The following is a 17,483-nucleotide window of genomic DNA, read 5'->3' as shown; positions in this document are numbered from 1 at the left end:
CCAACATTTCAGGAGACATGAGAAATATGTAAAAGGCTTCAAATGTGTAAAAAATATCTTTGAAAATTCATGCGACCAAACAACCACCCATCCACTTAAAACATTGCCTACTTTTGGGGATGGAGTTAAACAAGAAATTGCCTTTACATCTACTGGGCTTGGGCCAATGCCGTCGTGGTGTAGTGTTCAAGTAAATATTTGTTTGTAATTGAAAAATATTTTTGGAAAATTATTTACACCAACTTTGTTTTTTTTTTTAATGGCAATTTCAAGTGTATCGTTTAAAGATTTATGGCCATGGGGACATGTACCCCCGAACCTTACAAAATTCGAGAGTTTTTTTTGTAATTTCTTCTAATTATTTCTAAAAATTCCCTCCCTCCCCTGTCGTAATTATAGACTTTGAACCAGCAAATGTTTACCATAAATTATTTACTGGCGGCCACGCACAAAAAACCAACTTCCGAAGTTAGGCCATAAATAACCGAAAAAATGGTCACTGTCATTTGATGTTGTTGTTGTTCTCTTTTTTTCTGGAAATTATCATTACGCATTTCATAATTAAAAACCAAAAAATGGTTACAGTTCTTTTTTTTCGTGGAAAAACACAAAAATATTAAATTTCATTTAATGACTGTGAGGTGTGGGGCGGAGCAGTGGCCAACCAAACGGAATTGATATTTATCTTTTGGGTTTGATAAGCCTAAAAGTGTGCTTTAAAATAAAAAACAACAACAAAATGAACCCTATGTGGGGAGGTACCAGAAGGAATGGTCCGAATGGAATCGGATTTAATTTCGCGTTTTATGAGCTTAATGGATATTCAAATTTTGACCCTTTGTGGGTGAGGTACCAGAAGGAATAGGCCGATATATCCCATCTTCACACCAGACCTTGGGATAATTAAAATACTGTGATATGTGTAATTTAAAGAGAACCAGATGTTTATTTCGGATTTTATAATCGTTTGGGTTTTTCAAAATTTTGACCCTTTATGGGGGAAATACCAGAAGCAATGGTCCGATCTCCACCATCTTTATAACAAATCTTGTGTTGATAGAAATATTGTGATGTGCCAAGTCTAAATGGAATCGGATGTTAATTTCGCGTTTTATGAATTTCATGAGTATTCAAAATTTTGACCCTCTGTGAGGGGAGGTACCAGAAGGAGTGGACCGATATATTCCATCTTCACACCAGACCTTGGGTTAATAAAAATATTGTGATGTGTGTAATTGGAAGAGAACCTGATGCTTATTTCAGATTTTATGATCCTTTTTGTTATTCAAAACGTTGACCCTTTATGGGGGAGGTACCAGAAGGAGAGGACCGATATATTCCATCTTCATATCAGATCTTGGTCTAATAAAAATAAGATGTCTTCTGTCTAGAGAACACTTCTTCACTCTTATTTAGTCTTACCTCCAGGAATTTTCTACTCTGTAGAATTTCTATAGGAGATCTACTCTCTTTAGAACAATTCAAGTAGGCTTTTTAAATTGGGTAAAACACCGAGGGATGTTTCTTTTTAGAGGGTTCTTCTCACTTTAGAGTACCACCGGTAGGTCTCTTCTCTTAAAAATACTTTCAGAAAGTTTTCTATCTTTAAAAAATTTCCAGGGTGCCTTTCCCTCTTCAGAATTCCGCCAACAGTTCTTCTTTTCTTGTAATACCTCCAGGAAGTCCTCACACTTTGGTAAGTCTCAAAAAGATCTTTTCTCCCGTCACAACCTCTCTCTTTCTCTCTCTCTCTCTGTTTTCGCAGAGAAACCCCAGAAAATCTACAATTTATGAAAGATTTCCAGAATGTTTTTGTCCGCCAAGGAACTGTTTACTGTCTATAACTTCAGAATACTTTCCGAAGGTATTTTTCTTTTTTAAATTTTTTTTTCAAGGGTGTCCTTCCCTCTTCAGAATTTCTCCAACAGTTCTTCCTTTTTTTTGTACTACCTCCCGGAGGTTTTCTCACTTTGGTATGTCTGAAAGGGGTATTCTCTCATTAGAATGCTTCCAGGGGGTCTTTTCTCCCTCTCTCTCTCTCTCTGTTCGCAGAGGAGCTCCAGAAAATTTACTATTTATTAGAGATTTCCAGAATGTCTTTGTCCGCGGACGAAATTTAATCTATCTAAAATTTCAGAATGTTTCAGGAGGCCTTCTCTCTTTAAAATATTTCCAGGGTGTCTTTTCCTCTTCAGAATACCTCCAATCTTTCTTCTTTTTTTATAATACCTCCGACCTCCTGGAGGTAAGACTCAAAAAGGTCTTTTCTCGTTAGAACGTCTCCAGGGGGTATTTTCTCCCACTCTCTCTTTTCGCAGAGTAACTCCAGAAAATCTACTATTTATGAGAGATTTCCAGAAGGTTTTTTGTCCGCGGAAGAACTGTCTATACCTTAAGAATACTTTCCGGAGGTATTTTTCTTTTTAAATTTTTTTCCAGGGTGTCTTTCCCTCTTCAGAATTTATCCAATAGTTCTTCCTTTTTTGTACTACTTCCAGGAGGGTTTCTCACTTTGGTATGTCTGATAAAGGTATTTTCTCATTAGAATGCTTCCAGGGGGTCTATTCTCTCTCTCTCTCTCTCTCTCTGTTCGCAGAGAAACTCCAGAAAATCTACTATTTATGAGAGATTTCCAGAATGTCTTTGTCAGCGGAGGAACTGTCTACTGTCTTTATCTTCAGAATACTTTCAGGAAGTCTTCTCTATTTAAAATATCCCCAGGGTGTCTTTCCCTCTTCAGAATAACTCCAATCGTTCTTCTTTTTTATAATACCTCGTTAAAATGTCTCCAGGGGGTATTTTCTTCCACTCTCTCTCTCTCTCTCTCTCTCTCTCTCTCTTCGCAGAGAAACTCCAGAAAATCTACTATTTATAAGAGATTTCCAGATTATCTTTGTCCGCGGAGAAACTGTCTGTGGGGGATTCCTAAGGATCCAAGAAGGTGTAAAATATTTGTAGAACATCTGTCATCAAAACTGAAAATTATAAAAAATTTAAAAAATAAAAATTCAAAAATTCAAAAAATTATTTTTAATAAATAAAAATATTACTTTTTTTTTTTTTTTTTTTTTGATAAAAAAAATTGTTTTTAAAAAAACCTTCCTTAAATCCCTCCACTCCTTCCTCCCCCCACCCCCCCCCCCCCCTTTCCAAAATTCGAATTTAAATTTATTACCATTTGTCACTGATTTCTCCCAGAATAGAAAAAAGTAAGTGTCATCATCAGCAGGCGTTGAAATGTGCAATCGAAAGTGTGTGTGAATGTCAAAACGCAATGTATGCAAGCAACAACAAACCTCCCCTTTTTTTTTTGTTGTTGCTGGCATAGACCAAATTTTTTGTCCAACAGCCCTTTTTGCAAAACAATCCAGGGAGGAAGGCATGTTAATAGATGCAGTCAACACCAAAAGAGTTACCTCATGAATGCCAAACAGCAACACCAACAAAATTTGCAAAGAGTTGGGCAAAGGCTTGCAAAGCAGGATTACAACTGTTCGCGTTGTTGTTGTTGTTCTCATTGCCAAAGATAATTATGGACTGTGCAAATGATTTTTCAATTACAATTACGATTATCATTAACGATGATGGTGTTATTAATACGACAGACAATATGAACAACGGGCAATGACGACGACGATGATGATGGCCGTGTTAGATATCAATGTCATTGCATACTTTTATAGGAGGGAAGGGGGATTAATGCATATATGGTGAAAAAGTGCATTAACGGTTAGTGAGTGGAGGAGAGAGAGAGAGAGAGAGAGAGAGTGGGCAAAAGATTGTCATATCAATGATGCTCATACTTAATATTGGAAGCATCGCTCCCCCTCCTCTCCCTCTCCCACTCACACTCATAATTTACTCCTTTTTTGTGTGCCAAACGAAGAGACACTGGCATTGAATGTTTATGGCATTTGTTTGGCTGGAGTTTGGGTAGTAAAAAAGATGAGTGCTCATCAACATATGTATGCATTAAAATGCAGCATACTTTTAGGGGGAGTGAAGGGATGCATTATTTTTGAAAGTGAGCCAAGTGAGAAAAATACAAAAAATTAAAAAAAAATAATAAAAAATAATTATAAAAATAAAAAATAATAAAATTTAAAATAAATAAAAATTAAATAAATAGAAATAACAAATAAATAATAAAAAATAAATAATAAAAAATAGTAATAAAAATATAATAAATAAAATAAATTAAATATAAATTGGGAAAAAAAACTAAAGGTTACATAAGAAGCCTAAAGTCTTGGCATGGCATATTTTGTGGCATATTATAAAGGAATGCCAGAGGCGCACTTGAATCCTGCCATCGTTTCCCCTTATAATTTAACATCAATATGACTAGACATAATTTCAAGCAAATTATCTTAAGTTACATAATTTTTTTTTAATTTAAGTTAGGCGTTTTTCAAAATCATCGAGGTCCATGTGTCACATAAATGTGTTGTTAATTAAGTGTTACTGTTGTTGATTCGAACGTCCTTCGACGAAAAAAAGAAATAAATTGGAGTAATGGCATTATGGCAGGAATTGAGTGAATGGTTAAGGATATTCGAAAATCAATGGATTGTAAATATGAAATTGCATATGCACTGCAAGGAAGCAGAGAGCCTTTTCATTGTCACTCCCTCTTGTGAAAAAAATTGAATATTGCTTTTAATAATATTTAATGAGCAGTGAAAAAAAAAAAAAACAATAAAAATATGATAATTTGATGCGATAATTATTCTGCGGCGACAAATGCAATTATCAGAGGTGTTAGACCGTGAAATATGAGAGCAATTGAATATCTCTGCAGGCACTTAAAAATGCATTTCGAAAACGGGAATGATAACTCATTTATTGTAGTATCTTTAAAGAAGCTGTTTGGGCGGGGGCGTACATTTAATTATTGATGACTGATTTTAACGAGAATTTCCAAAGCAGCCACGGTGTTAGAGCCATTCTTCAGTTTTGCCACAATATTGTAATAACCATCAATGGCATCGGAGGGTAGATAGTCATCGGTTATTTCGAAGTTCTTGATGTGATATTCGCCCTGGAGAAGATATGGAAAATTACCCAAACATGGAAAATTTAATTATCCGAAAAAAATGGATACTTTAATTATCCGAAAATGTGAATAAATATTTTATCCATCAACGTGGATAAGTATTTATCCACAAATGTGTTGAGGATAAAATACTTATCCAAATTTGTGGATAAAATATTTATCCACATTTGTGGATAAATAAATTATCCACGTTTATGGATAAATATATTTATCCACGTTTGTGGATGAAAATATTATCCACATGTGAAGATAAAATATTTATCCGCATATTTGGATGAAATATTTACACATTTGAGGATAAAATATTTATCCACATTTGGGGATAAAATATTTATCCACGTAGGTGGATAAAAATATTATCCACGTAGGTGGATAAAAATAGTATCCACGTAGGTGGATAAAAATATTATCCGCCTTGGTGGATAAAAATATTATCCACGTAGGTGGATAAATATGTTATCCACATGTGAAGATAAAATATTTATCCGCATATGTGGATAAAATATTTACACATTTGAGGATAAATATTTATCAACATTTGGGGATAAAATATTTATCCACGTAGGTGGATAAAAATATTATCCACGTAGGTGGATAGAAATATTATCCGCGTTGGTGGATAAAAATATTATCCACGTAGGTGGATAAAAGTAAATTATTTATCCGTAGATGTGGATAAAATATTTAACCACGTTTGTGGATAAAATATTTATCCACATTTGTGGATAAAATATTTATCCACTTTGTGGATTAATAAATAATCCACGTTTATGGATAAATATATTTATCCACGTTTGTGGATAAAAATATTATCCACGTTGGTGGATAAATATGTTATCCACATGTGAAGATAAAATATTTATCCGCATATGTGGATAAAATATTTACACATTTGAGGATAAATATTTATCAACATTTGGGGATAAAATATTTATCCACGTAGGTGGATAAAAATATTATCCACGTAGGTGGATAGAAATATTATCCGCGTTGGTGGATAAAAATATTATCCACGTAGGTGGATAAAAGTAAATTATTTATCCGTAGATGTGGATAAAATATTTATCCACGTTTGTGGATAAAATATTTATCCACATTTGTGGATTAATAAATTATCCACGCTTATGGATAAATATATTTATCCACTGCTGTGGATAAAACATTTATCCACATTTGAGGATAAAATAGTGATCCACATTTGTGTATAAAATGTTTATCCACATTTGTGAATAAAATATTTATCCACATTTGGGCATAAAATATTTATCCAAATTTGAGGATAAAATATTTATCCACATTTGAGGATAAAATATTTATTCACATTTGAGGATAAACTATTTATTCACATTTGAGGATAAAATAGTTATCCACTTTGGTGGATAAATTATTTATCCACGTTTGAGGATAAAATTGTTATCCACGTGTGAGGATAAAATTTTTATCCACATTTGAGGATAAAATATTTATCCACATTTTAGGATAAATTTTTTATCCATATTTGAGGATAAAAGATTTATCCACTGTTGTGGATAAATAGATTATCCACGTTGGTGGATAATTAATTTATCCACGTTTGTGGATAAACAAATTATCCACATTTGAGGATAACATATTTATCCGCAGATGTTGATAAAATAGTTATCCACTTTTGTGGATAACTAAATTATCCTAGTTTGTCGATAAAAATATTTATCCACATTTGAGGATAAAATATTTATCCACATTTGAAGATAAAATGTTTATCCACACGTGGATAATATTTTATCCACAAACGTGGATAAATATTTTATCCACAAAGGTGGATATTTTATTTATCCATATGTGAAGAAAATATTTAACCCTCAAATGTGGATAAAAATGTTATCACAAGGAAATTCATCTTACCTTGGCCAGCGGGCACGTTCCTGGTTCCGGCAAATTCGAAACTTCTCTCAGTTTTGGGTACACACCTTCATCCTGCTCCATAAATTCGCAAATTTTCTGTTCCACATTGAATACCAACAGGCCACGTAACTTATTTTTGTCATCATAGGTATAGACTTGTAAATTTAACTGAAAACAACGAATTTTCAAAACTCAAATTTTGAAACTCAATTCCAAAAAAGAATCCCTACCGAATGACGATTATTCAAATCCCGATTGCTAATGGCGGTGCCATTGATGACAAATTGATTGCGTCCAATTCTGGCCATTCTCAGCGAGTTCCAGTCGACAAATGTTGAGTCGAATTTCCTGTCGATTTCAAATGATTCCAATTCCACGATTAGGTTATCCTTTTGGGCGCGCACGAATTGAACGTAGAGGAAGAGCAGGAAGCCGGAACAACTAAATAATCCATTTGTGTTTGCCATTGTTTTAGAAGTAAAACTGAAAATTGGTTTTGTGATTTGTGGATGTTTTATATATAACGTGTATCGGGATTTCGTTGCAGTTTTGAGTGCACTCGTGTCTGGTATTAATTTGTAATATTTACATCATGCAATCCCAGTTAATTGGAATGTAAATTCTATTTTGATGGAAATCTTAATCAGGTTGTTAGGGATGGTGTCGTATATTATTAGAGGTGGTTGGAGAAATTTGAAAAAAAAAATATTGAAAATAAATTAAATATTACTCTTTGTAATAGAGAGAGAGGGAGAATGTGAAGTTTAAAATTTTTAAAAAAATATTTTTCCGAAAATTCACAAAACGTGGATTAAAAAAAATATTTTTCCGAAAATCCACAAAACGAGGATATAAAAAAAATCGATAAACTAACAAAAAAAGTTTCGAAAATCCAAAAACTTGAATTTAAAACAAAAATCTTAAATCCAAAAATTAAAAAAAAAATCGCCAAAATTGATTTTTTTAAATTTTTTTTTTTGAAAATCCACAAAACGTGGAAAAATATTTTTTCGAAAATCCACTAAACGTGAATTTTTTAAAAAATGTTTTTTTACATTTTTTTTTTTTTTTTGAAAGTCCACAAAACCTGGATTCTTAAAAAAAAATATTTTCCTGAAGGCCATAATTCGTGCCAAAGGTGGCCAATTCGAACAAATCTAAATTTATTCTAAAATTTGATGCAATATCCGACATTTTTTGCTTTCATTCAATAAAATGAAAAAAAAAATGTAAAAATTATGGCGTTTGACTTTGTTGCAGTTTTTTTTTTTCTTAAATCCAAAAAATTAAAAAAAAAAACTTGCCAAAATTAAATATTTTTAAAAACATTTATTTTTTCGAAAATCCACTAAACGTGGATTTTTTAAAAAATGTTTTTTTACATTTTATTTATTTATTATTATTATTATTATTATTATTTTTTTTTGAAAGTCCAGAAAGCTTGGATTCTTTAAAAAAATATTTTCCTGAAGGCCATAATTTGACCAAAGGTGATCAATTCGAACAAATCTAAACTTATTCTAAAATTTGATTCAATTTCCAACATTTTTTTATTTTCATTCAAAAAATTAAAAAAAAAATGTAAAAATTATGGCATTTAACTTTGTTGCAGTTCTTTTTTTTTAGCTCACCCTGTAAATCTGGAATATTTTGATTTTTTTTTTCTATTTATTTTTCTCAATTTTTGGTTACTTGAAAATCAATTTTTGTTTTCATTCAAAAACAAATTAAAAATAAAAATTAAAAAATTAACTTTGTTGCAGTTTTTTTATCTCACCATGGAAATCTGGAATATTTTGAATTTTTTTTTTAAATATTTTTCTCATTTTTTGGTTACTTGAAAATCATTTTTTTCTTTCACTCAAAAAATTAAAAAATGTAAAAATTATGGCCTTTGACTTTGTTGCAGTTTTTTTTTTCTCACCCTGTAAATTTGGAATATTTTGAATTTTTTTAGATATTTTTTCCCATTTTTTTGGTTACTTGAAAATCATTTTAGCTTCCATTCAAAAAAATTAAAAAAATGTAAAAGTTATGGCCTTTGACTTTGTTGCAGTTTTTTTTATCTCACCCTGGAAATCTGGAATATTTTGAATTTTTTTCAAATATTTTTCTCATTTTTTGGTTACTTGAAAATCATTTTTGCTTTCATTCAAAAAAAAAAATAAAAAAAATGTAAAAAAATTGTGTTTTTTGACTTTGTTGCACTTTTTTCATCTCACCCTGGAAATCTGGAATATTTTGACTTGTTTTAATTTTTTTTCTAATTTTTTTTGTTATTTGAAAATCACTTTTTTCTTTCATTCAAAAAAATTTAAAAAAAAAATTAAAAATTATGGCCTTGGACTTTATTGCAGTTTTTTTTATCTCACCCTGGAAATTTGAAATATTTTTGAATTTTTTAAATATTTTTTCTCATTTTTTTGGTTACTTGAAAATCATGTTCTCAAAACTCCTTGGCCAATATCCATTTACCATTTATGCATAATGGCCAGCATGGCACTCATGTGGGCCATCCATGTGAATGATTAAAAACCGAAACGAAATGGATTTCATTTTGGTTTTTACATTTTCACACACACACACTCACTCACACACACACACAACCACATATTCACATATATTTATTTCCATGACCCATAACTTTTTAACTTCAGTAATAACTGATGATGGCCACCATATTGAAGCCAAGTGGTTATCTACAACAGCAGCAACAGCAACAACAACAAAAGGAAAATTAACCAAAATTGCTCTCCGACAAAAGGAATAAAACCTGGCCACTAGACAATCATCTCTACGGGTTTTTCATTAAAATCATCATCATTCGTTTACAATAACAGCAACAGCAACACCATCCGCGGAGAGTTGTTGGATTTCTTGGTCTTTTTTTGCGCATTGAATTCCCCTGGCCCAATGACCACCATCACCACCACCACCCCATTCACCGGTCGAACATTTTGTAGTACCTGGTCATGCAGTAATTTCCAACAACATTTTATAATATTTATTTATTTTATTTTTTTTTTATTGAAGAACGACGATGGTTAAGTGGGCCGACCAGGTCTGGGTATTTTCATTTCCATCAACCAAAAAATAATAAAAAAAAACAACAACACCATTAACTGGCAAAAAAAAGTGTCCGAACATATATATGACTATGAAATTGAGCCTGAATAAATATACAAATTGGCATAAAAACAATAAAAGCCAGAGGCCAGAACCGAACCGAACCAAAGCGCATATTTACAGCAAAAGTCAACAGCAGCAAAAAAAAACAAAAACAACATTGCGGCCACCAGCCACTGACTGACTGGCTGGCAGCAGTTTCCCAAAAAAAAAAAAACAAAAACGCTTAATATTGTTGTAATGGATCAGCAAAAAAAGTCAAGTGGTCATTGGGTTTAATATATATAAATGAATATAAATATATGTGCATATGGAATACAAACATACATGGTGCGCAGATACATGGAGAAAAATACAGGCATAAAATGAAGACTAAAATTAAAATTAAAATTGAATTTTTAAAATAATTTTTTATTTTATCAAAACTCCACAAAACGTGGATTTTTAAAAAATACATATTTTGTCAAAAGCCAATAAAAAGTGAATTAAAAAAAATATTTTTTTAAAAGTCCAGAAAGCATGAATTTAAAAAAAAAAAAAAAAAATATATATATATATATATATATATATATATATATATATATATATATATATATATATATATATATATATATATTTTTTTTTTTTTTTTTTTTTTGGAAAATCCACACAAAGTGGATTTTTAAAAAATATTGTTTCGAAAACATACCGAAGTTAGATTTAAAAAATTGTTTCGAAAATCCATCAAATGCAGACGTTTTTTGCGGAATTTTGAAAAAAATATTTTTAACAATTTTTTTTCCACAAAAACTTGGTTTTTAAAAAAATATTTTTTCAGAAATCCATCAAAATTGAATTTTTTAAATGTATTTTTAAAAAAATTTAAATATTTTTCTTTTCCACAAAATTTTATTTTTTAAAGAAATATTTTTTCAAAGTTTTACACAACGTGGATATTTAAAAAAATGTTTTTTTTTTTTAATACACAAGACTTCAATTTTTTATAAAAACTTTGTTCGAAAATCCACAAAACGGATTTTTTAAAAAATATTTTTGTGGACATCCACAAAACGTGGATTTTTGAAAAATATTTATTTTTTAAATCCAGAAAATTTAGATTTTTTAAAAAAATATTTATTTTTTAAATCCACAAAACTTAGATTTTTTAAAAAAATGTTTATTTTTTAAATCCACAAAACGTGGATTTTTTAAAAAATAATTTGTTGGAAATCGACAAACGTAAATTTTTTACAAAATATTTTTGTGGAAATCGACAAACGTAAATTTTTTACAAAATATTTTTTTTTTTTTTGAAATCCACAAAACGCGTTTTTTAAAAAAATATATTTTTTCCAAAATCAACAAAACGTGGGTTTTAAAAAAATGTGAAAATTCAGTTTTTTTTAAAATATTTTTTTGGAAATCCACAAATATTAAATAAAAATATTTTTAAAAAATATATTTTTTGGAAATCGGCGAAACGTGTATTTTTTCAAAAATAATTTTCCAATTATTCCAAAAAAAAATGGATTTTTTTGCAAATACGTGAATTTTGTTTTAAGAAAATTCACAATAAGTATTTTTTTAAAACATATATATAAAAATATATTTTTTCGGAAATCCACAGAACGTGGATTTAAAAAAAAAACATTTTTGTGGAAATCCACAAAATTTGGATTTTTAAAATATATTTTATCGAAAATCCACCAGACTTTGTTTTTTTTTAAAAAATATATTTTATTTTTCGAAATCCACAAAATTTGGATTTGTTATTTGTTTTCGAAAATCCATAAACCTTGGACTTTTTTTGAAAAAAATCCAGAAAAAGTTTTTTTTTTAAAAAATAACGAAAATTTACAAAACGTGTATTTTTCAAAAATAGAAAAACTGCCAAACGTGGATTTTTCGAAACACCTCAAAACATTGATTTTCTAAAACAAAATTTTCGAAAATCGCCTGGATTTTTAAAAATATTTTTTTCGAAAATCCACAAAACTTGCATTTTTTTAAAAAATATTGCACAATAGTGGATTTTTTATAAATGTTTTTCTAAAAATCCACAATATTTTGTTTTTTCATAAATATATTTTCGAAAATCCACAAACGTGGAGTTTTTAAAAAATATTTTCTTCGAAAATCTAGAAAATTTGAATTTTTAAAAAATATTTTTTGTTCGAAATCCACAAAATTTGGACCTTTTAAAAAATATTTCTTTGGAAATCCACAAAACGTGGATTTTTATAAAAATATTTCCTTGCAAAGTCACAGAACGTGGATTTATATATTTATATATTTTTTTCCGAAGAAAAACTCAAAAAATTAATTGTTTTTAAATAGATATATTTTTTTCAAAAATACATATAGCGTGGTTTTACTGAATTTTTTTTCAATCCTCAAAATGTGGTTTTAAAAAATAAAGTAAAAATTTCTCTCACTGTATAAAAGAATAAATATCACATATATATTTGTATGTCTGAATATACACTCATGATATTTTTTTTCCATTCACAACTTCATCAGCATCTGGGTGTATGTGAAAATGACCACAAAAAAAGGGTTCATTTAAAAATTGGTCTGAAAAAAAAAATAAAACAAATAGCAATTCAAGTCAACAATAATCATTCGTAAAATCAAAGAGAAAAAAACAACAACACATTTATTATTATTTTAAACTGTTGTTGTAAGGATTTTTAAATAAAAAAACGGTTTATTCCAAAATGGAATTTTCACACACACACCCATAGACTCAAAGTCAGCCAGGACTAAACGTTTTTCTGAGCGAGCCTTAATAATCGCATTGGTTGAATAAAAATACCAATTATTAGGTTTTATATTCAGTTGAGTGGATTTGGGAAATGTTGATTTTCCAGTTGATTTCATTTTTTTATTATTTATGAAATTAGGAATTTATGTATCATTTGATTATTATTGGTAATATTTGCCACAGTTTAGTTTTGTTTCAGTTTATAAAAATTTTGAAATTGCAATTAATTAAGAGATTTGGCTATAAAAATCCAATAATAACGTTTTTACTTTATTTACTACTAATACTTATACTTACTTATTATTTAGCAACATTTGGTCTATTCCAGAACTACAAGAATGTAAAAGCGTTTACTACGATAACCGATTTCCCCTTTAGTTTATCGAAAAAATTGCAAAAACCAATAGAATTTTGCAGGTTCTGTAACAAAGCAATTTTTATTATTTTCAATTTAATTCATAATTTTTGGTTAATTATTTTCGCCAAAATGTGGTTTGAAAGTTAACAGTCTATGTGACAATCAACTTGTTTGTTGGTGTCTGTAGTTACTCACCACTCTGCAAATACATCAAACTTTCTCTCTCTTCTTCACACTGTTAATAGTACACCACCTCAAAGAAAAACAGTTCCTCCATGTAACTCCCTTATCGAGCAATAAAATTTTATAAATGAAACGGGCTATTTGATGATATAGAAAAACAAAAAATCTAATAATTAATTCCACATAATTCGAATTTATATTTTATTACTTTTATATTTTAATTATTTATCATTTTTTCTTGTCTTTAAGAGAAGCCGGTTGTCATTGCGCGCCAAATGTACGGTTTTCATTTGTTTGCTGCTGCTTCTTTGACTTGTTGACACTCACTGTAAAATGGCAACAAATCCGCTGCTAGTCACTCTTTTTCTCTCTCTCTTTCTGCCTATGCTCCCCCATCAAACAACTGTTTATGAGCAAATATTTTTTGTTTTGTGTGATTTTTTCGGCATTATGCATTACACTCATTCGTAAACACAGAGGAAATAAACACTGTTCTCGTTCATTTTGTTTTGGGTTCATGTTTTATCGTCTTGTCTTTTTGATTTGACTAGATTGGAACGTTTTTAATTTCGGCGTGAGCACGTTTCTGTTTTGTACGTTGCCGGGCAAAATTTTTGTTTATTAACTAAAAAATTAAAACTAATAACAAATTCGTTAAAAATTGCAAATCCCTGTTCCCTCTCATATACGTAGTTCGTAAAATAAAAGAAAAAGTGTCGCGCCATGGCCTCCACCGACTGTTTACAAATGAACAAAACAACAATGTTTGCCAAGATTCGCGAATCTTTGGCGGTGGAAAAGCGTTTGCATACGGAAAATCTATTGGAATGTAAAGATGATGTGCTATTTTGTTGGGACTCCAAAGAGTCGTGTTTGTTGGCTCTCAACTGGCGGGCTGCCATGACAATGGGCCTGGATCAAATTAAGTTTCAGGTAAGTTGGTGGTTTTGTTGTCACTGTGGTTATCGTTTGGAAATGGGCGGTAGGTGGTGGCATTTTTGGAGGGTGTGAAAGGTAAGTATAGTAGAATAAGCAACAAGTTTGGTGCTATTTCTAATAGGATTTTTTTATGTAAATTGTAAGATAACGGGAGGCCAAGTGACCAAGTTGTTTTTGGGAATGAGAGCCAATGTTAAGCACCCGCTATCTGCAGGCCTTTGATTATATCTTAATGCATTTAATATAAAAGGGAAAACAAAATGCCAAAGGTGTTGCAAAACGTGCTGCCAATTGTCCCAAATTGTCTCTATAGAATAGGAAATCATAAAGCATAACTGCCACGGGATACAAATTCTACCTTAGGGTCTTCTGTGGGGTAAGACACTTCCATAGAAGTCTACCATAGAAATAATAAATCTTTAAGAGGACAAGAAAACTACGATAACAGTCTTGTACTGAAAAGATAAACGTCACAGGTGTATTTTAAGCAAAAATGGAATTGGAAGGTGCATTCCAAGGAAGGGCCCTCCATAAAGTAAAAGATATAAATAAGTTAACAAATGAAGTTAAACGTAGGTGTATAAAACAATATAGAAGGCATCTTTGTAGAACTTTCATAGAATACACGAAGTCCCAGGGGTGCTTTACGGAAAACAAGATTAGCGAAGGGTCATGCATGGAATACAAGACCTCCGTAGGGAACTTCTTTGGAAAATAAAGCTTCCGTGGGGGCCTTCTATGCAGTAAAACGACTTCAGAGGAGGCTTTAATGGAATTGAAGACCAAGAAAGGGCCTTATATAGAATAGAAGATCACCGTAGAAGAATTCTATGGAAAAGAAGACCACCTTAAGAGCTTCCTATAGAATATAAGAACTCCGTAGGGGCTTTTATAGAATTTCGTAGGGACACTCTTTAGAATATAAGGTTTTCGTAGGGGCGTTCTATTGAATAGAACGACTCCATAGGAGCCTTTTGAAGAACGGAAGCAGTGGAAGAACCTTCTACAGAATATAAGACCACCGTAGGAGAGTTGTATAGAAAAGAATACCATCGTAGGGGTCTTATATATAATAGAAGAACTTCGTGGGGGCTTTCTATGATATAGAAGAGCTCCGTAGAGGCTTTCTATGGAATTTAAGTGCTTCTTAGGGCTTTTCTATGAAATAGCAAAGCTTCGTAGGGGCCTTCTTTAAAATATAAGACTTTCGTAGGGGCTTTCTGCTAAATAGAACGACTCCACAGGAGTCAGGAGCTGAATAGGAAACCTTCGTAGGGACCTTCTACAGAATAGAAGACCACCGTAAGAAACTTCTATGGAAAAGAAGACCACCGTAAGAGGCTTAAATATGACAGTAGAGCTCCATAGGGGCTTTCTTTAATATAGAAGAGCTTCGTAGAAGCCTTCTATTAAATAAAAAACCTCCGTAGGGTTTATATACCATAGAAGACCTCCATAGGGGTCTTTTATAAAATAAAAAACCTCCATGAGGTTAATTTATATCATAGAAGATCTCCATAGGGATCTTCTATAAAATCGAAATCCACCGTAGTAATCTTTTATTTTATAGAAGAGCTCCGTATGGGCTTCTATGGAGAAGAAGACCTCCGTAGGGGTCTTCTAGGGAAAGGAAGATCTTCATAGAAGTCTTCAATGGAATGGAAGACCTCCGTAGGTACAGGCTTTCTATTTAATAGAACGACTCCACAAGAGTCTTTTTCCGAATAGGAAACCTTCGTAGGGAATACTTCCTATGTAAAAGAAGACCACCATAAGAGTCATCTATATAATAAAAGAGCACCATAAGGGCTTTCTATGGAATAGAAGAGCTCCGTAGAAGCCTTCTATTAAATAAAAAACCTCCGTAGGGTTAGTATATATCATAGAAGACTTCCATAGGGGCCTTCTATAGAGTCGAAAACCTCCATAGGGGCCTTCTATAAAATAAAAAATCTCCATAAGTTTAACATATTTCATAGAAGACCTTCACAGGGGATTTCTATAGAATCGAAAACCTCCAAAGTAATCTTTTATTGCATAGAAGAGCTCCGTATGGGCTTCTATGGAATAAAAGACCTCCGTGGGGACTCTCTAGGGAATGGAAGATCTCCGTAGAAGTCGTCAATGGAATGGAAGATCTCCTTAGGGGATTTCTATGCAATAGAAGACCTCCGTAGGGATCTTCTGTAAAAGTAAACGCCTTCGTAACGGATGTCAAAACATAAAACACCTCCATAGGGATATTTTAGAGAATAGAAGAACAAGGGTCCATTCATGGAATAGAAGACTACTATAGGGGCCTCCCATAGAATAGAATACCTAATAGAATAACTTCTATAAAATTAAAGACCTTCCGTAGGGTGTTTGCTATGATATAGAAACTCACTGTAGGGGTCTCTTATAGAATATAAGACCAGCGTAGCGGCCTTTTATGGAAAAAAGACCTCCTCAGGGGTTTCCATAAATTAGAAGATTTCCGTATTGGACTTCTATAGATAAGAAGTCCATTCATGGAATAGAAGGTTACTGTAGGGGCCTCCCATGGAATAGAAGATTTAATTGAAGGACTTGTATAGAAATAAAGACCTCCGTATGATATAGAAACTCACTGTAGGAGCCTCTTATAGAATATAAGACCAGCGTAACGGCCTTCTATGAAAAAAATACATCCTCAGAGGTTTCCATAAATTAGAAGACCTTCGTATTGGAATTCTATAAGTAGGAAGGCCACCATAGGGACTCTATAAAAAAAGAAGACCTCCTTATAACACTCGTATACAATAGAAGACATCTACCAAGCTTCTATAAATAGAAGACCTCAATCTTAACATTTCCTTTTATAGAATAGATGGGGCCATCTATAGCATAGAAATTCTCCGTCGGCTTTAAATATCAAAAGGGTATCTAAATAGAACTGCTTTTTGGCACAGCTGCAATATGATTTCTAGGTAGAGTCCACATGTAACTGAAACACAACATTTGACATATATTCCAAGTGATTTATTGTAATTTGACACTCGAAGCATGCAGCGATTAAAATATCCTCTTTGCAAAAATGGCGTTTGCCAATGGCACCTGGATTATGACACCATTTTTTTCAAATATTTTATAGATTAGGCCAGTTTTGCGCACCAAATTTCCTAGAATATATATTTCCACGACTTCAATCCAATTGCCACCATAAAAATAACCAT

General features: G+C 31.4%; 2 protein-coding genes across 2 annotated transcripts in view; one reads left to right on the top strand and one right to left on the bottom strand.

Annotated features, from left to right (window-relative positions):
- Window positions 1-4,823: 4,823 nt before the first annotated feature.
- LOC101887393 (uncharacterized) lies at window positions 4,824-7,407 on the bottom strand. The gene is made up of 3 exons (XM_020035664.2): window positions 7,171-7,407; window positions 6,941-7,108; window positions 4,824-5,041 (listed from the first exon to the last, which is right to left on the bottom strand). Exons 1-3 carry the CDS (start codon window positions 7,405-7,407, stop codon window positions 4,892-4,894), a joined length of 555 nt encoding a protein of 184 aa, XP_019891223.2. The 3' UTR covers window positions 4,824-4,891.
- A 6,503-nt stretch (window positions 7,408-13,910) lies between these two features.
- The window catches only part of LOC101900483 (nuclear pore complex protein Nup88), a 95,641-nt gene continuing 92,068 nt past the window's right edge, over window positions 13,911-17,483 (top strand). Inside the window, exon 1 of the mRNA XM_005180326.4 lies at window positions 13,911-14,283. Within this exon, the coding sequence (XP_005180383.3) occupies window positions 14,074-14,283 (210 nt within the window). The 5' untranslated portion in view covers window positions 13,911-14,073. The remainder of the gene's footprint in view (window positions 14,284-17,483) is intronic.

Source organism: Musca domestica, unplaced genomic scaffold (assembly GCF_030504385.1).
Source record: "Musca domestica strain aabys unplaced genomic scaffold, Musca_domestica.polishedcontigs.V.1.1 20, whole genome shotgun sequence".
NCBI lineage: Eukaryota > Metazoa > Arthropoda > Insecta > Diptera > Muscidae > Musca > Musca domestica.
This window is presented reverse-complemented; position numbering and strand designations above follow the sequence as displayed.